Source organism: Melozone crissalis, unplaced genomic scaffold, assembly GCF_028551555.1.
Source record: "Melozone crissalis strain CALT ecotype California unplaced genomic scaffold, PUWL_Pcris_2 ptg000393l_1, whole genome shotgun sequence".
Taxonomy (NCBI): Eukaryota; Metazoa; Chordata; class Aves; order Passeriformes; family Passerellidae; genus Melozone; species Melozone crissalis.
Window position 1 is genome coordinate 192,957 of NW_026536132.1, and position 19,898 is coordinate 212,854.

At 39.5% G+C, this 19,898-nt stretch overlaps 1 protein-coding gene across 1 annotated transcript in view; it reads left to right on the forward strand.

Annotated features, from left to right (window-relative positions):
• LOC128950066 (inositol polyphosphate 4-phosphatase type II-like) overlaps positions 1 to 19,898 on the forward strand; it is a gene marked incomplete at its 5' end in the record, with an annotated part of 124,900 nt that overhangs the window by 83,121 nt on the left and 21,881 nt on the right. The window contains 7 exons of the mRNA XM_054294944.1: positions 5,004 to 5,175; positions 6,045 to 6,169; positions 7,085 to 7,202; positions 8,890 to 9,030; positions 11,579 to 11,676; positions 15,335 to 15,447; positions 17,273 to 17,427. Coding sequence (XP_054150919.1) covers positions 5,004 to 5,175; positions 6,045 to 6,169; positions 7,085 to 7,202; positions 8,890 to 9,030; positions 11,579 to 11,676; positions 15,335 to 15,447; positions 17,273 to 17,427 — 922 coding nt within the window. The remainder of the gene's footprint in view (positions 1 to 5,003; positions 5,176 to 6,044; positions 6,170 to 7,084; positions 7,203 to 8,889; positions 9,031 to 11,578; positions 11,677 to 15,334; positions 15,448 to 17,272; positions 17,428 to 19,898) is intronic.

A 19,898-nucleotide genomic window follows, 5' to 3' on the forward strand; every position in this document is an offset into this window, starting at 1 on the left:
CCTCTGCAGGATAAATCAGGAAGAGTAGAAGGATTTTTAAGGAGAGGGCTTTTTTGTTGTTCTTCTGACTCTAGTCTGGTTTGCCTTGGAGAAATATGTGACAACATTAAATTCTTTTCACTTTTGCCTTTTCGTTTTCCGTGAGAGTTGTGATGTGAAAGCCTGTCCTGCAGCATTAGAGGTGCCAGTGGAACACAGCGTTGGCTCTGGTGCTGGCACAGCCCCGACAGATGTCTGTGCTTGGCTGCTGCATGTGGCTGCTGTTTCTGTCTGCTGCTCGTGCCTCCTGTCAGAGCTCCCACCCAGCCGTTCCCTCGCTGCCTCTGTGTGAGGACTCCCCCATTTGATACACACAGGATCCACCTAGCATCACAAACAATTTGAGTTGCCAGTGTGATTGCACCTGGATTTTGCCTTTAAGTGAATTATGGAATCATGAGCTCCGTGAACTGGCCCTTGATAACCTTCAGCATAGGTTTGCAAAGAGCACCTGGGGAACATTGCCACATTTCCTAGCTGGAATTACAGGAGACCTCTGTTCATACTCACATTGCTACAGACACATGTGGGTTTATTTTTCTTGTATTATCTCATACCTGTTGGGGACTATATAAGTTTAGATTCAAAATTTCGGACTTTCATTGCCCTGGGGATGGGGACTACATCTTTCGTTGCATCCCTTCCAATGCAGGCTGGTAGAAGTGGGAAATAAAGCTATGTTCTGTGGGAAATAAAGCCGTGCTCTAGTTTTATTGGAATCTTCAGAAAAGCTTTTATTATAAAATATTGTTTAGTCATGAAGATGAAAAATTTTTCTGTGGTCTGTGTCCTTGAGCAGCAGACATAATTTATTTAGAGCAGTCACATGTGAAAAGCTTTCTCTTTCCTTCCTCTTCCTCACATTTTTCCTTCCTTTTCTTTGAAGCTTGTATTTACAAAAGTTTTACTTATGCTTTTTTTTCCCCTTTTCCCCTCTCTTCTGTGTCATCCTTTTCTTTTTGATAGGATCCTTATCTGGGCTGAATGTAGCCCAGGAATACAAGACAATCCCCTTCAGCAGTACTTTCTCTAAGTACTTTGGCTAAAAACAGAAGCTGAAAAATATGTAAGGGAAAGACTGTTTAACTGAATCAACAAACTAAAACAAGATATAAGAATATTTAGTTGCACAGCATTCACAGAACCTCCCTATGCTTAAAGTGTATTAGATTTTCTTAGCTTTGTCTTTTATTACCTTTGTCCTCTCTTTCTGTTTTCACTCTGACTAAGCATGCTGAGATGCTCATGTAGGTATTATTGGATGGTTTTGGGTTTAGCTATTAATCCATGTGACAGTGGAGAAAATCTTGGATGGTTGCAGTGGAATAATAAATCCCAAGAATTCCAAATTTCTGGACACCCAAACTGTGCAAAGCAAACTGCTACCTTCAAGTGCAGGAACACCAGGAAATCTTATTCAGGTTTTTATTGTTCCTGCAAGAACTGCTGCAGCATTATGAGTACAAAGCCTCCTCCTTTTTCAAAGAGCTTAGCCCTCAGCTGCAGTTCAGCTGAGCTCCAAGAGCTGCGTGGCAAAATAAAGAAATAAGGCACTGACCTTTTTATGGTGCAAAGTTGAATATGTGCAATCTTCTGTCTTTTTAAACCTCCCTTTTAAAAAAAAAAAAACATTAATTCAAAGACTGTTCCTTTCCTAAGTCAGTAAAATCAAATTCTGGGTTAATTATTTCATGCTGATTTTAGGGATTTACTGCTGCTGTGTTGGTTGGTTGGTTTGATTTGCCTGCCTTTTTCATTAAAACAGAGTTTGTCTAATGATCACTTTGTGATATAAAGACAACTCATTTATGTTTTTTTACCTCTAATTATTTCAATTCTGTCATGGAATATTTTTATGATCAGGTAGCGAGTGATTAATTTAAGTGAAACGTTACCTCGTGGGTATCTGCTGTTACATTTATACGTCACATTTATATTTGTATTTCTTACATTTGTGTGGCTGTAGTGCCCCCCTTTGCTTTAAGGGCACAACATTATGCATTCTTCTGCTTTTTCTTTAAGGTTTGGTTTTTTAACTTCATACCATTCAAGTTTTGAAGTGACTTAAAGCAATTTATGGATTTTAGGTGGCACAAATAGCAGTGACAAAATTGGCTTTTTTAATCTGTTGCTAGGGCTAAAGGAGATAGGAGTACTATGCTGAAGCATCCTTTTTGGTTACCAGCATATTTTAATGAGCATTTCAGTGGGCCTGACTTTGAAAAGACCAGAAGCTTGCTTTTCTGCCAAAGTTTATAAAATTTAACATGTGGTTTGACATATTGCAACTTGGATATGAGCACGCAGAACTGACTAGCTGGGTGCTAAGCAGGTCATTTGCCTGCACAGCCTGTTGATTACAGGAACATGGGGCTGAAGGGCGTTTTCCAGTAACCAAAGGGCAAATCCTGTCACAGACTGAGCTGCCATCACTCTCTTGGCAATGAACATGGAATATTTACTCAGTGCTTTGTGGAACATGCACTTTTGTTTTAATCTCATTCTAACTGCATAGCGGTGGTACTGTCCTTTTAGTTTCATCCTTTAATTTTTTAATTTAATATGTTTGGTTTTCATGCCTTGTTTTAGTTTCCCGTGGCTGACTAGCTCTATTTTTGTGCTGAGTTTCTTTGCTTTATCCGGAGACTCTGACAGTTCTTCTGGATGCTAAGTGTTCCAAACTGACAGGCTGCCCATGTCATTTTAGCAACCTGACAGTCATCCCGGAGTCTCCTTGTCGCTTCTGTTCTTGCTTCTAATCTCCTTTTTTTAGATGGTCACTCATTCAGTTAATTCTTCACCCCTTCTTCAAACAATTTTCCGCTGTGATTTTAATTTAAAAGAAAGTTGAGATCCGAAGGCTCAATGTGTGTGAGTCCATGAATGTGTTAAAAGCAATAATTTGTATTATTCCTTTCCTGAAGTGATTCTACAAAGGTATTCTGAAAAATATCTTATTCTAAAATGTATACAATATGATTTACTGAGTCACTCTAAGAGAACTCTTAGACTTTAGACTTTGAGCTTACTTTGCTGCTGATGCTTTTATTGGCATATGTATATTGCTTAAATTAATAAAGGATTGTAATTTGACTGAGACTTTAGATTGCCTGATCTGTCTACACTGGCTTCCAGTACATTACACTTTTTTGTCTACCTTATTTCTAAACTCGTCTGTGTTTTGCAGCAGCCTCTGGTTGTTCTTTTGCTTTTATTCCCTGGAATAAACACCACAGTTAGTTCTTGTTATTTTCTCCTCAGGAAGAGGGGAAATCAAGTTGCTGCTCAGTCTTTTTCATCAGCTTAAGGAGATTAAATCTTGGTAGCTCTGCGCTGCAAGCTCTCCATTTTTCCAGCAGCCTCTCTAAAACGTGTACACCAGCGTTTGGCACACAGCGTGTCATCACTCTGTTAGCCAATGACATGTATAAAATCACCTGGAGCTTGTGCCTGGGGGTGGCTCATGGTCTGTTTTGTCAGGATGACACTCGCTTCAGAACTGCTTTTTTCCAGGGAATGCTTCCTCAGTCTGTGTTACTCATGGTTAAATATGTATGACTGTGGTAAAACTCATGTTGTCTGACCACAAAGTTAACAAAGAGCTCATCCGATTCTCTGTGCATGCTCTGTCCTTGTTCCCCTTTCCTGCTCCTTGCTTTCTCTAATTTCTCCCAGCTTTCAAAGCTCTCTGCAGTCTTCTTGGCTGCAGTTTTATTAATTTGTGTGTTTTTCTGGAGCTCAGCCAAATTGACTGGCAACAGGCAGCTGTCTTCTGCCTCAAGAACTTCCTCAGTTCTAATGAGGTTTTACTGGCCTGACTCAGAATGTTACCTGAAACAACACGCTGCTGTCTTGCACCTAATTACAACAGATTTTAATTATCATTGATTCTTAATTACACTGACCTACAGAAAATATGAGCCAATTATAGACTGTTGCATTGTCAGTTGCATTCCCAACTTTTATATAGATTCTTCCAGAGTGTTGATTTCCCTCATTTCAAACTGTACAATCAAACTGAGATGTAGATTCTGAAGGAGGGGGATTTATTTATTTGTTTTTATTATTTGCTCAACTTAGGGGTAGGCAAAGCCATATGCAACTACCAGGCAGGTCTGATTTTATTAAATCATATAAAATTCAGGAGTAGCTGGGATTATTGGGCAAGTTTGTGTAAGGTGTTCCAATTCTCCTCCATTCCTAGTTATCACTGTTTCATTTGTAATGTATTAAGGAATCACATTTTTCAATCATTTCATGAGTGTTTTTTTTAATATGCCTAGCGTGTATTTTCATAGAGAAAAACATGTTTCAAAATACTCTGCATCTCTCTGATAGAAATAGCTAAAATGAGTTCAAAATGTCTAAATGTTTAAAGAGAACAACACAGAATCTAAAAAAAAAGGAATATGGTCTGAAGCTTTTTATATTTCCAGCCTGTAGATTAAGTAGGTGATACCCTTCCAGATACCTATTTGTTATTGTGTTTTACCCTCCAGCACCCACCTTTTCTTAAATATTTGGTTATTCTCTCTGGTTTTGCATTTTTGATGCTATTTCATTTCTTACATAGCCAGTTCTGAGTCCTGAAAGGAGACTCCATCGCCACTGTATTAATCTCTGTGTGCTAAATGAGGTTTTATGTGTTTCCCTGTGTACTCTGTTTGTGACACTTGAATACCAGTTTTACAGGGATGCTGGGACTGTTGGAAAAGGCCATTGTTTCAGAGTGCAGTTGGATTCAGGCCAGGGATTTAACCCCATTCCCAGTGGTAAGATGGAATCCTGCTTATAAGTATGTTCTCCAGTGGCATTTGTGGTCCCACAGTGGTCTGGGGAGAGCTGCAGGGGTTGTTTTAAAGGGAAGGGTGATGTGCACAGCTGCTCCTGCCATCCTTCCTAGTGAAGAAGGGTTTTTCACTGCGAGTTTTCCAGTCTGGAGCAGATGACCTGTCGTGTTGTAGGTGACTGGTACGAGCAGCTGTACCCGCTGGTGGTCACGCTGAAGGACTGCATGGCAGAGGTGGTGACCAGGGCCAAGCAGTCCATGGCCTTTGTCCTGCTCCAGGAACTTGCCTGTGGCTTGCCCCAGTGCCTGATGCTGACCCTGAGGAGAGACATCGTCTTCAGCCAAGCAGTAGGTTGTCTTGTGTCGCTCACTTCCTTCTCTTGCTCTAATTATAAGCATACTCTTCATGCCAGTGTTTGTGGGTTTCTTTCTCATTGGTTTTTTTTTTTTCCCTTACAATTTGATACAGCTTTTTCATTTATTTTCCATTATATTCACCTAAATAATTTATAATGTGGTAAGAAATTAAATAGGAAGTAGAAATCCATGGTACTGGCTAGGCAGCATCCAAGCCAGGGAGATTTTTTTCTCCTGGTCACCTTGGAAATAGGGAGAAGACAATTTGTTTTCAGTTTGTGGCAGTGTTTTAAGTGTTTAAATACTATTAGCATGTCTTTCCTTAGAACTGTCTTTTCTTGGCAAATAACTGAAGCTCTTTATGTCTTCTCCTGTATATCATGTTTTTTTCAGATAGATTTTTTTCTAAACATTTCACTTAATTTCTCTCTTAAGTTGGCAGCTGCCTAGGAGATTCAGTTACATTAGATGTTGAACCACTTTCAAATCCATCAGAATTCACATGTTTAATTCACAGTCTTGCATGTTTGAAGCCTGACAAGTGAGGTTCTGGTCTTATTTATGTCAGTGTAAATAACACACAATGATACAAAACAAATTAAGCTTATCTAATATACCTTAACAGAATATTTCACTACTTTATACACCCCCAAAAAACCCATCAAAATACATTATTATGAAATCATGTACTTAGTCACTAAACAGAAATACCTATGCTGATTTCTCAAATATGTAGGTGCTACCTCTGTTGTGTATAATGATGGCAAGCCTCATTTTAACTGTTTGTCTTGTAACAGTTGAAATGTCTTGTATCTGTTTGTCTTGTAACACTCTTGCACATGTTTTAATTATCTTTACAACTCGCTGGATTGGTCTGTGGTTTTGCAATCAAATTGCACACAGGTTTACATGATCAAGGATTTTTACAACAGCTTCACACTGTTGGATTGCTGGTGCAGTATGAAGGACTCCTTAGCACATACAGTAAGTATTGCTCTTGGACAAAGTTTCTTATGTTCCCTGCCCAGAAGTTACCCAGGAAGTTCTTATTTTAACCTCAGCAAGCCTCTTATTTGGCTTGCTGAATCAAATCTTGTCCTTACAAGACAGTAGACTTGCACATAATAGCACAGCTGAAGTCATTGACACTGTGTTGTTAATTCTGCAGCAAAAGTTATTAATCTGTTTCATTCTGAGTTCCTCAGAGAACACGGCCTGCTTATTGTTCCATGCAGACCTGACCCAAAATAGCAGGTTTATAAAACTAATGCAAACGGAAGATTTAAACACTTACTGCTTTTATCAGCCTCGGCCCTGATCCCCAGTGCTGATAATGTGAAGATAGCCTGAAAAGAGTTTCATAGTTTGTTACACATGCCATTATTTGATATGTATTAAAAAGGAAATTTGGAGGGAGAAATTGCCTTATCTTTCAAACTTTGAACTAGATCTATTGGAATCATTCCCTGAATCAGAGATTTTGACTAAAGTAGAGGAATTTAGCATTTGTGCAGCTTTATTATGCAGTTGCTCATTTGGAGATAGCTGTCTTCTTCATTTTACATGATGCTTGTTTTTATTCTCAAAACCTTTGTCCTCCATCAGCAGGAAAGCCTTTTGAAAACTTTCAGAATAGACAAAAATGGCTTTTCTGAGGTTATTTTATGTCTATATAGAGCAGGCTGATTTTCAGAATTGCTTAATACTCATGGTTACCATTTAGGGCACAGAATTGTCAGCAGTTCAAGAAATGAGTCTGGTTTTATGTAGGTTACTGTAATGTGGATTTAGAACTGTGATTTTTAGATGCACAGACTGGAAAATATATTGCTTTGCCCTGACCTATACAGTGACTGATCTGCCAACTCTGTTAATAGTCTCTTTAATCTTTTCATGTAGGTGAAGAAGCAGGGATGCTCGAAGACATGGCTGTGGGCATTTCAGATTTGCAGAAAGTAATGTTTAGAGTAATTGAAGCCAAGTCAGAAGATTTTTTGCCTATTATAAGTGGAAGGCGGTAAGAACTTTGTTTCTTGGAGCCCAGGAAACTGAGCTGCAGTTTTAATCTGTAGCCCATGAAACCCGTCTAATGGTTTTCTTGTTGCTGAGTTCTGTTTTATTGAAAGTGCATTGTTTTACTTTTTAGAAGGTGAGTTAGTAGGGATTCTAAAAGCCAGTAGGCTCTGGGTTACTCTCCTGATAAAAAGCTGAAGTTCCAGTTACTAATACAGATTAATCTGAGCAGCGTCTGTGTTGTGCAGAGCTGCTGGTGCATTATTCACACATGGATACTGAACCCTGGGCAAGTGACAAGGCCATTGTTTACAAATGTGGTCTCTAACTGAGAAACTTTGCTTTTGAATGTCCTGAATTTGTATTTCAGCATGAGAAATGAAACTGCAGTTCCAAGAGTTAGGCCTTGATTGTTTTTAAGATGGAAACCAAAAAACTCCGATGCCACTTAGTATTAAAAACTTAGTAGTCACTTTTAAAAATGGAAGCCTTTTTTAGCTGCTGAAAATCACACAGGACATAGGCAGTCTCAGAAATCCTTGCACAAAATCACTTATCCTTTATGAATCTCACGTGAGTACTGCTGAATGTCAGGACATATACTGCAATACTCCGTTTATTTTGGCTATTTGAGGGTTAACAAGATTGGAATGGATTTTTCATCTTTATTATTATTCTAGTCTGAAGCTCCAAATAGTTTTATTTTGCAAAAATCACTTCCTTAATAGTATCATTGCTCTTAAGATGACTGTAAATTAAATTCAGCTAAAAGCAGGAACTTTTAGAAAATATATGTTTCCTCTGAAGGGGGCTTTCACCACTGATTTACTTAATTAATCTGGATGATTCACTCTCATCATATGGGCTTTCTGAGAAGGGATTGAATAAATAACAGGAAGGCTGGAATATGATAGGCAATACAATGGGAATAATTAAAATTAAAAAAATTTTAAAAATAAAATCTACAAGGTTTATGTGGAGGAGTGCCATTCCTCTTAGAGCTGTGATAAGACTGCTCCTATCAAACAGCATTGGAAGTGAACCGTAAAAAGAAAAGATGAAAAGGTGAAAATCTAGTTATTTTCTAATAATTTTTTTAGAAACCCTCCATTTTTATTTTGGTTGTTATATGGTATGGCTCAATAAATGAGAGTGAAAGACTGTAGAAATGCAAGACAGAAAAATCAAACTACAAATTCTTATCTTGAAGAGTCAGCATATTTACTTGTAATTGTTTTTTCTAGGAAAGTGCTTAAACCTGACATTCTGTGTGCACAAACAAATCAATCCAAAGTGTGTGGCACTGTCTAGCAGTGCACTGATCATCTGGTGTGGGTGGTAGACACCAGCCACCCAGGGGAGGTGAAATTCTGTTCAGGAGCTCACATGCTTTTATTAGAGGCCATTCTTTTATTAGAGGCGCTTTTGGAACATTCTTTACAGAATCACAGAATATTTTGAGTTAGAAGGGACCCATATGCATCATCAAGTGCAACTCCTGGCCTTGCACAGGGCTTCCCAAGAATCACACCCCGTGCCTGAGAGTTCAGATGCTTCTTGAACTCTGTGAGGCTTGGTGCTGTGACACTTCCCAGGGGAGCCAGTTCAACCTGCTCAACCATTCTCTGGCTGAAGAAACTTTTCCTGACATTCAAGAACCCCATCCTCACTCTTGTTTTCATTGTTGCTAGTGAACATTACATTATAGAGGTCCAGCTCCCAGCAAAGATGTTTGAGCTGCTGCCACAAGAGATTAAAGAGGGAAAGCTGCTTCGCATGTATCCAGTGCTCTTTAATGTTGGAATCAATGAGCAGCAAACACTGGCAGAGAGGTAAGGAAAAGTCACGTTGCATTTTCTGTCCAAGTACTCCATGCTGGTACAGGCTATCTCTCAGGATTAGAAACAAATCTTCTTTGTTATTTGCTCTTAGACAATCTCACATTGACTCAGTGTGTATTTTCAAAGGTATTAAAGGAAATAAACACAAGCTATGAAGCAATGTAGAACAGTGAAAAAGTCCAGATGAAGATAAGATCATAAGCAGGGCTCCGTTTCACAGAGTTGGTGCCATGTTTCTCTTGGATACAGGTGCAAAATGGATTTCTATTTCAGATGCAGAATTTTGGTTGTATGCAGTACTCTGAAATTCTCACACAAGTTTGAAAATTCAAAATTCTTACATCTTGAAGATGGGTTTGAAGAGACCAAACAAGTGATAAGCTAGAGAAATTAGTACTCCTCTGCAACAGATTGCTGGAAACTAATTAATTAGTATAAAAATAGTCATGGATTCACCAACGTATTAATTTTCTCTTCCAAGAGAAGGGTATCTGTCAGTCATGTTAAATTACCACATTTGTGCAGGGCTAAAACTGCAAAGTAGAAGTCAAGATGTCAATACAGACAGCTACTTTGTTAAAACTTCTTTTCTTTTAGCTGCTTTTATTAACAGAGCGTCCAAAATACCTAATGCTTATCTTGAGGTTGCATTTGCTCTAAGCCAAAAGCTTATAGCAAAGCTGTAGCTGGAGTAATGGAGGGATACAGTGAAAATCCTTAACCTGGGTAATAGGCAAGAAGTTAAACACCACAGGATTTTATCTCCTGTTCACTGTAGACAGCCAAGTAAACCCAGTCTTTTAAAGAAGTCTACTAAAGAATGTCATTAGGTAGCTTTGTGAATGTTTATGGGACACTTCTCCAAGTTGAGTGGTGGTATGTGAGAAAATTTAGGCAGAAAGTTGAAATGGGAGACATAGACTGAATCTAAAGACAGTAAAATCTGGCATTTTACTGTGAAAGAGCTGGATAGCTGGTTAGAGAACTTGGAAACTTCTTGAAAATGAAAATAGGTTATTCTGATGACATAAAGAGAAAAGTGCTGAGAGGAGTGACGTGGCCAAACTCATAATGTGCAAAACCAACAAAATCAGTCATGACAGTTCTGAGTGGGACACTCAAAAAATAAGAGGTAAGACATGATGTGGTAAGCAAGAAGCAGGCTGGTGGGAGCTTACACGAGTGAGATAGGCAGGAAGGACTGAGTTATGAATAGTCTGAGGAAAAATTTGACAACATTTAGAAATAGCCTGATTACCTGGGGGCTTGTAGAGGAGTTGGTATGAAAAGATGCCTGGCTTGCAAGTGAAGTGGCAGGAAGTGTTGTTCCCAGTGGTCATTTTACATTGTGTGCAAAGAAAGCCATAGGAGAAAACAAAATAACTGCATATTTATAAATATGGATATGTACTAATATCTGCCAAGAAAATAAGTTCAATGCAGAAGCAGCTTTAATGCATGCAGTTACAGTCTGCTTTTGTCTTAATTCAAAATGCTGCTTAACTCCTAAAGTTGTACATTTGTTTTTGAGACTGAAAACACCACACACGATTTATGGCTAAAAACATGGAGGGGTTTGTGGGATAAAGAACCTGAGAATATAAAAACACTTTCGTGGCAAATTTCTAGGAAATGTTACTGTATTAGAAAAAAAATCTTTTAATTTGTTTTTTGATAGAATACACTTGAGAATGTTTCCGATTTAAAAGAAATGTTCTCATGTGACAGTGCAGCAATGGCTACTAAGGAAGTAGTTACATCTTCTCCCTGTGGCCTGTTGAAATATTTGCTTCCCTTGTTCCCAATTTAGCAGCATATTTGGTATCTTCTGATCTGTGTCCCCTTCTCTCTGAGTTTCTCACTTATCTGCCCATGCCTCTCTTCCTGTACTCCTCCATTCCCGTTTCAAATCTATTCTGAAGATGAATTTCAAAACTTTGGCCCTAATTGTCATGGGGACATTCGTGTCTTTACAATCATATCTCTTGTAGTACCGTGAGATTTAGTTTCTTGGCATGTGAAATGTGGCTGTTGTAGAAATCTTGGTCTCAGAGAGAAAGATATTTGTTTTTATAGCTACAGTTATTTTGTAGATAAGCTTCTCTTCCATCTTGTGTCACTTCCATATTATCCAGCTCTTACAGAAATTGGTATGCTTAAGCAGTAGCAGCACTAAGAGATGGAGAGTTGGTGTTCTCTGCCTGTGGTACCCAATTTTTGGAATTGGAATTCCCCCAAAGTGCCTTTCCATTTATTCACGATTTGTGAGGGGAAAAGAATAAGTGCCTTATTGCATGTTTGTAAATAGATTGCTTTGTTAATAAACTTTTGGAAGAAGTATGCATCAGCGATGATCTCGTTTCCAAAAATTAATTCCAAAGCATACAAGAACTTAACTACTGCATGTTTGACAAAATCTAATGCATTTAGCACCAAAGTTATTTCTTTATGCAAAGAAATAACTATGAAGGATAATTTATCTTTTGTTGTTGTTTGTGGGTTTTGGGTTTTTTTCATAATTTATTGTGTATTTTCATAGGTTTGGAGATACCACTTTGCAGGAAAACATTAACCAGGAAAACTTAGAGCTTCTCAAAGAATATTACAAGTTATTTACAGAAAAAATGCCTCCTGATTGTGAGTACAAAATAATGCAATGTCCAAATCGGTTTGAAAAGCTTTGAGTAGGTAGAAGGTTATAAGACAGTAATATTAGCAGAATCCCATAACTTGTTCCATAAATTTAAACATTTTGTACCTGTACATGACCCTGCTGGTCTCAGGAGTGATTTCAGGCCTTGTGCCACAGCAGAAACTACAGAAAAAATGAAACAGAAGAATGATGAACTGAACAGCTATTTTAAGTTATTAAAATAATAAGTTTGTTAATATTTCATGTAGAGGACAGTCTGTACCTACTGTATTTTTACATAAATACTTGGTGGGCAATTTCATCAGCTTCAGTCATACCCTCTGTTCTTATTCTGAAAATATGTTGAGGTTTGGTGAACCATGGAGAAATCTGCAGATCAAATACAAGCAATGAGCCACATCATCATTATATGAACGACAAGGTTTCATTGGAATAGGCCCTGTATTCCACTTCTGTAGAACTTCTGTATTATAAACATAAGCATTACTATGCTGTTACTCTGATTGCCAGAAGCAAGGACTGAAGAAAACATCTGCATCAATCGAATCCTGTTAGTTTTAATGCCCAAACTATAGTCCCAAATGTGGGAGATTTAACTGCCTGATGTTTAAATGCTATGTAAAACTTTAATACATCACATGCGTATGTATACATGTTTATCTCTTATATCAGGATGATTTTAATTTGTTAATCATTTTGACAGAAACAAAAGCCCTTCCTAAATGATGGGCAGGATGCCCATCCATCCCCCCACAGACCTAGTATTTATTTCCAGGATGTCTACAGAGAAACTCATACAATAAGTTGGGTGATTAATTGAGGGGAAATCTTGCTAAGAAAACATCCTCGAAAAACTAACCTCATGCAGGTTAGGACTAAGGTAGATCTGCTACCTCATAAATGGATTTTATTTTATAAAATACTACATGCAGACAGTATTGGCTACTTTTCATTAACACAATTTAAACTTGTACTGCCTTCCTGAAGGATTATTAGTGAGCCACACAGTTCCTGGACTTCTTTCAGACTGTGAAGGCTTTTGAGAACTAATTGTGTCTAGTTCATCGTGTATTTTCTGGTTATTATAACTTTCTTGCTTTTTTTCTTTACCTTTAAGAACTCAGTCTCTTCTTTATACAATTTTTTGTGGAACATAAAGCATCTTTTGGTTCCACTGCCCTTCCCAGTAGCTCCCTGCCAGTATACAGAGTCAGTCTTTTGCCTTGGAGAAATGTGCCTTTTAAACCAGCCCCCTGGGAAAAAAGGGAAGCTCTCAAACTTGTTCATTTGTGGCAGGACTTAATCCCACTCCTGTTCCCCCTCGTCTGGAAGACAAACCTCCATACAAGGCTGGCAGCAACCCTGGTGCTGGGGCCACGTGAGAGGCATTCAATATTGATGGCTTTTTGATGGTTTTGTCCCACCTATCCAGATAATTTCCTATAATGCCAAATCTGTGCTACAAAATCAATGCAGGACTGTGTTCCCAAAGCTGTCAGTTCCAAACAGTGCTCAAAAAGCCCAACAGAATTTGAGCATTTGCAGCCCTATTTGCCAGGCTGTTGGATCCACCCTTGGTAGCCTCCCTGGCCTGCTGCCTCATTCATATATTCCCTTTCAAAGAATTCAATTTCCCACTCCCTGAAAGGTATTGCCACCTTCGCTGTTAGTTTTCCTCTTGTGTCTGTATTTCTCCTTGGCAATAATAGTCTTGCTTGTAACTAAGCATCCACTGACTTTCTGTCTTTAGGATGAACATACACTTCGTCATTTACCCATTTGTTAACTTCTTAAATTCTTTTAGCAGAAACTGAAAATAAGAGCATGTTTCCAGCAAGGTTCCTACCAAAAATGCTGACCAAATATAGCTCAAAATGGTACTGCTTTTATAGAAATACTAAGACAGTAAGGGTCCAAAAACGTAAGATAGTTGTTTAGTAGTACGTAAGTACCTGAAAACAAAAAGGCTGTTTGGTATTTCCAGGCTTCTCCCCCTTATCAGCCTGATTTGGTGGTTTGGTACTGTGGGGGACCCAAGGAGTTTAGGCCATTGATCATTTCCAGTCAAGGTGCAACCCCTTTGGCAGTACTGTGAATTAGGAGACTCTTGCTGTACCTGTGCTGAAGTCATCCCTCTGAGATGTCACGTTTTCTGCTGTGACCCAAAGGAAAGCTACTGGGAGCAATAGAATGTTTAGTGATACATTTGCATCATCTCAAAGCATCTTTGCCATTTTGTGCTCTCTGTTTTAAAGAAACAGATGCACCCATAAGTGTAATAGTCTAGCAGAGTGTGATGTGGTTTTATGTGCTCTACATTATCTAATGTACAATCAGAGCTTGTGATACAGAGGTAAAACAATCCACATTAAAATTATTGCAAAACAGATTCTGGATGTACGTTTTCCTCCCTTTTTCTTTTTTTCTTGTTTGTTTGTGAGTTTTTTTAGACAGCACAGTATGACTGGAGCAACTTAGTTCTTTTTGAATAGATTTAAAGTACTTCTTCCTATGAATCATGGATAAGGGAAACTACAGAATTTATTAGATGTAAAAGGTAAAAGCCTGTTGATGAGAGGGATCATTCCAACTTGGATCACGTTAGGAGAATGGATATTGACCTTCATTAATACTTCCCTCATTTTTTTTCTTCCAATTGAGTATAAGTTTTTGGGCTTGGGTTTGGGGCTTGGGTTGTGGGGTTTTTTCCCCTCACTGGATGGATAATTTACTTTCTCTGCTTGAAGAAATCCATTGATCAATTTAGTTTCACTTTGTTCCACTTGATTCTGGCCCCTTTATTTGGTGATAACTATGATTTAAATTCTTTTTACTTTGCCACCATGAGAAGAAATAATTTCAAAAAACAGATTCTGCATGTTTTTATTGATTTTCAGAACTAGCAAGGATAAATGCAACATTAGAAAAATCCCTCCTCTATATACATATGAAACAGAGGGGGAAATTAAATTGCCTACTCTTGAATTTTTGCTGGAGATGTAGGATAAATTAAACTTCAACTTAAATTCCATACCCAGAACAAGCAGGTAAATTTTTGGATTTTAAGCAAACTTGAAATTATTTTCTACTTCAAAATAAAGCCCCACTTAATTTCAGGAGAAAGATACTTTGTTACTTTTTAGAGGGGATACTAAGTGCTGTTTAACCCTTATCTTACATTATAGAAAAATCTAAGGCATATTTTAAAACAAAAACTAGATGTTTCAATTTGAAAACAAAACCCTAATTTTTTACTTTAATTTTAAAAAATAATCATCCCATCAAAGCAGGTTGTAATACACTCAGTTTTTTTTTTATTTTTCTGATTTCTTTTGAATGTCTGTAATAGCTGATGAACAGAACTACAGCAGAGATTTGGTTTTGTTTTTCACCATCCATTTATAAGATAAAGGTTGAAGATACTTCAAATTTCCACGTGAAGATCTTAGGGAGGACAAGGCAATACTCAAAAGACATAAGGTTTGCTTATTCCTTAAATATTTAGCTGGTAATTTCTATCCTGTGTTCCAAAACAAGGCTGTAAATAATAGACCTGTTCTTTACCATGAGCGTTCTTTAGTCGGGACAATCATATCACCAACCTTATCAAAATGAGCAACTTTTTTCGTCCTTTTTTCCCAGGTTTACCACATTTTCAAGAACAAAATGATTTAAAGGGATTGCTAGAAAGTCTTCATCAAAATATCCAGGCCAAAAAGAGAAAGAATGTAGAAATCATGTGGCTGGCTGCAACGGTGAGCTCTCTTGTTTCAAAGAAATTGATGAACTAACCATAAACTCATTTTCATAAGCTTGCTGACTTTGTAACTGCAATGGATTTTAAGGAAATGACTGGAAAACTCACTGGTTAAAGGAGGCAGATGTGCTGTAATAGTTTTTTGCAGACAATTTCTTTTTCTCACTTTTTAAACTGGTAGAACCTGCTAGAATTTGAGTGATTTGTTTGATATCCATTCTTTGATAATATAAAATTACTCAAAATAATTTTTTAGTGTCCTTGAGGTATGATGTGGGACACGATTGCTTGGTTCCCTTACTTTAACTTTCTGAAATGTGTATTTCTGGTCCTAGTGATCTACACACTGTTATTCTATATTCCATTTATTTATTGAAAAAGATGTAAGAAGAAAACTTTGTCAGTGCAGTAGCTGTGCAATATCACTTTTTTATTGCAGTGGAAGTACAAGATTCCACATATGAGCCCATCACTCATCCAGAATAATTACCTGGGATTTTTTTACTTTATTTTATAAATGATTTTTTAATATTTTAAAATTTTTTTAGGACTCATTCACATCGAATAGCCCCAATGAATCGGGGGCTTCCAAAGATACTAGTGCAAAGAGAATTAATCTCTTCAATGAAACAGTTCTTTCACATAATTATTTAAGCAGATTATCATATAGTACTTGTTTTAAATCCCAGTGCAACTGTTCAAATTTTTAAACAGATTTAACTTTTAAAATTTTCAATTATATGATGGAAGAAACACTCATAGGTTCTCCTTCACTATCCTGTACCTCTTTGGATTCTAAGTAAGATTCCCTTAATTGGTTCCCTAAATTAAACTTTTGAGATTGTCCTCACCATGGTATCACAAAGAACTTAAAGGCTCTAAGTATTTTCTGATTTTTATAGAATTTAATAGTATTTATTGTTTAATAGAATTTCTAAGAATGCAATTAGCATTAGATGAAGAAACACTTATTTGCTGGACTGACACTGGTCATGTTTCAGTTCATGTTCCAGTTCATCCTGCGAGCTCTCCCATGATAGCCAATGCGGGAAGTTTCTTTTTGTGATTCCTGCTGTAGTTTATTGCCTTGCTGCATTCTCACAAACATTTTGAGGTTTTGTACCATTACAGCTGTGATTCCCCAGGGATAGGTGTAAGCAAAGTATTACCTTTTCTCAGGACAGGTTATATCTGGGAAATGGTAGATTTGGGCACAGAAGCTCTCCTTCAATTTTTCTTTTTCTAGTAAAATATCATTTGAAACCATAGTATAAACTAATGGAATGATACAACCACAGATTGATTCCTAAGAGGAGGAATCATCCTCCAAAATGTCATGTTTCCTTTATGTGTTATAACTTTTTCAAAGTATAAGTGAAAGTAGACAATCCATGGCAGCAATTTGTTAAACTTTATTAATTGTGAGCCATACATTGAACAGTTCACCTGTTGAAAATAAAAACTATGTAAGTTAGATGTGTCTGACTCCATACCTTCACAAGAAGTTAGTCTGCTACATTCATGTTTGTGAGTTAAGACTCACCATATCTTCATTCATCAGATATTCAGACAATTTAGCTTTCATTGAACAGGGCAGCTGCTGCATTCAGTGAGGAAACGGTGAAGGAACTGTTTCTTTTATAGTTATGAAAGTCCCATGTCAAATTCAGGAATTCAGTGTACTGGTACTAACTTCCAGAAGATGTTTTCTTCTTGAGAAGTGCTGTAGCTGTCTGGAAGCCCTCGCTGGGCTTGCAGAGCTGTAGGGCTGCGCAGCCTGGTAGGAAGGAAGGGCTGACCTGTGGGGCCTGCCCGTGTTTCAGATTTGCCGCAAGCTGAACGGAGTGCGCTTCACCTGCTGCAAGAGTGCCAAAGACAGGACATCCATGTCAGTGACGCTGGAGCAGTGCTCCATCCTGAGGGACGAGCACCAGCTGCACAAAGACTTCTTCATCCGGGCGCTGGATTGCATGAGGAGGTACGTGGGGCTCCATGGAACTCTGAGCCAGGCCAGGGCTGCCAGCGAACAGGGCCTGAGGCTGGTTCTGAGGGCCCAGCAGAGCCTGAGGCAGGTTCTGAGTGCCCAGCAGAGCCCAGGGCCACGGGCACACAGGGTCTGAGGGTGGTTCTGAGTGCCCAGCAGAGCCTGAGGCTGGTTCTGAGTGCCCAGCAGAGCCCAGGGCCACGGGCACACAGGGTCTGAGGGTGGTTCTGAGTGCCCAGCAGAGCCCAGGCTGGTTTTGAGTGCCCAGCAGAGCCCAGGCTGGTGCTGAGTGCCCAGCAGAGCCCAGGGCCACGGGCACACAGGGTCTGAGGCTGGTTCTGAGTGCCCAGCAGAGCCCAGGCCTGCCTGCACAGGGTCTGAGGCTGGTTCTGAGTGCCTAGCAGAGCCCAGGCTGGTGCTGAGTGCCCAGCAGAGCCCAGGGCCACGGGCACACAGGGTCTGAGGCTGGTTCTGAGTGCCCAGCAGAGCCCAGGCTGGTGCTGAGTGCCCAGCAGAGCCCAGGCTGGTTCTGAGTGCCCAGGGCCACGGGCACACAGGGTCTGAGGCTGGTTCTGAGTGCCCAGCAGAGCCCAGACTGGTGCTGAGTGCCCAGCAGAGCCCAGGGCCACGGGCACACAGGGTCTGAGGCTGGTTCTGAGTGCCCAGCAGAGCCCAGGCTGGTGCTGAGTGCCCAGCAGAGCCCAGGCTGGTTCTGAGTGCCCAGGGCCACGGGCACACAGGGTCTGAGGCTGGTTCTGAGTGCCCAGCAGAGCCCAGGCTGGTGCTGAGTGCCCAGCAGAGCCCAGGGCCACGGGCACACAGGGTCTGAGGCTGGTTCTGAGGGCCCAGCAGAGCCCAGGCTGGTGCTGAGTGCCCAGCAGAGCCCAGGCTGGTTCTGAGTGCCCAGGGCCACGGGCACACAGGGTCTGAGGCTGGTTCTGAGTGCCCAGCAGAGCCCAGACTGGTGCTGAGTGCCCAGCAGAGCCCAGGGCCACGGGCACACAGGGTCTGAGACTGGTTCTGAGGGCCCAGCAGAGCCCAGGCCTGCCTGCACAGGGTCTGAGGCTGGTTCTGAGTGCCCAGCAGAGCCCAGGCTGGTTCTGAGTGCCCAGCAGAGCCCAGGCCTGCCTGCACAGGGTCTGAGGCTGGTTCTGAGTGCCCAGCAGAGCCCAGGCCTGCCTGCACAGGGTCTGAGGCTGGTTCTGAGTGCCCAGCAGAGCCCAGGCCTGCCTGCACAGGGTCTGAGGCTGGTTCTGAGTGCCCAGCAGAGCCCAGGCCTGCCTGAGCAGCAGCCTGACTGCTGCTGGGTCACCTCAGGGCAGGCTCTTTGCAGCGGTGTGTTTTATCTGTCATTAACAGTTTGTGAGACAGATATGTGAAATCTTGCAAGGGTCAGCTCACCGACTGTAGAATATGAGCAGTAGTCTGAGCAGCAGTTGCTTTTAAAAAAAGTTATCTTTCAATTTTGAGGGTATTTTAAAAACCATTTGCGCAGTCATTAAATTTTTTGTTCGACATCTACACAAACACTGAGAAAGCAAAAGAAAAATTTGTTACGCATGGCAATTCTTACTAGTCACGTTATTGAAAAGAAACATCCAAGTAGGTTTGGACTGGTGGTGTTTGCCACTAATACCTGATGAAATCTTTACTGCGCTTTAGAAGAAGTGAATTAAAACATGTTTTATTCTAAATTGCAACTATGCAGAAATTGAGGCTGATATTATCAGGAATGTGTAATTAAAAGATGTAAAGATTTTTCATTACCTGAGTCTTTGATGAATAAAAAAACCTTCTTGAGCAAACAAATGTCAATCATAAAATTAATCCACATGCTAGATTATCTAAAGAAACTTTCATCATTGGTTTTAATGAGCTTAATCATATAGTTTTAATCATATAGTAACAGTTCTAATCACATTGTCAAGAGGAGTTTTAAAATGTGTATCCCCGACACTAGAATAACATATAACAAAGGTCACTGCAAAACTAATAGAAAATATTTTGGTCAGCCTGCAAAGAAGTAACTGAATCATATCTTGGACTTTTCTTAAACACAAATTGTTTGTATGGTGGCTTTATAAAGATCCTAATAAGTAAACAAGCATGTTTACGGTCTGTAATGGGTAATTCTGGACCTTCATATTTATTATTGCCAGAATAGGTGCTTAATGTGTAGACTAATACTGTAGGTTTGCCCACATAAACCCTTTGTCCTTTGGCAAAGATAGCTGCTCTGAAGAGAAAAGGTAATTTTATAAAGAGTAAATGAGCTGAGATGGCTTAGCTGTAGGTTTAGTTGACAAGTGCTACTAATGCAGTGAGATGTGGTGTGTTGAACTGAGCTGTATTGTTTTGGATGTATTGCACCTTGCATAAATCCCTCAGTCTCTGTAGTGATTCAGTGAGTGAATGAGTTTTGTGCAGTCTTTCATAACTACATATTTTATCATTAATGAATTCTG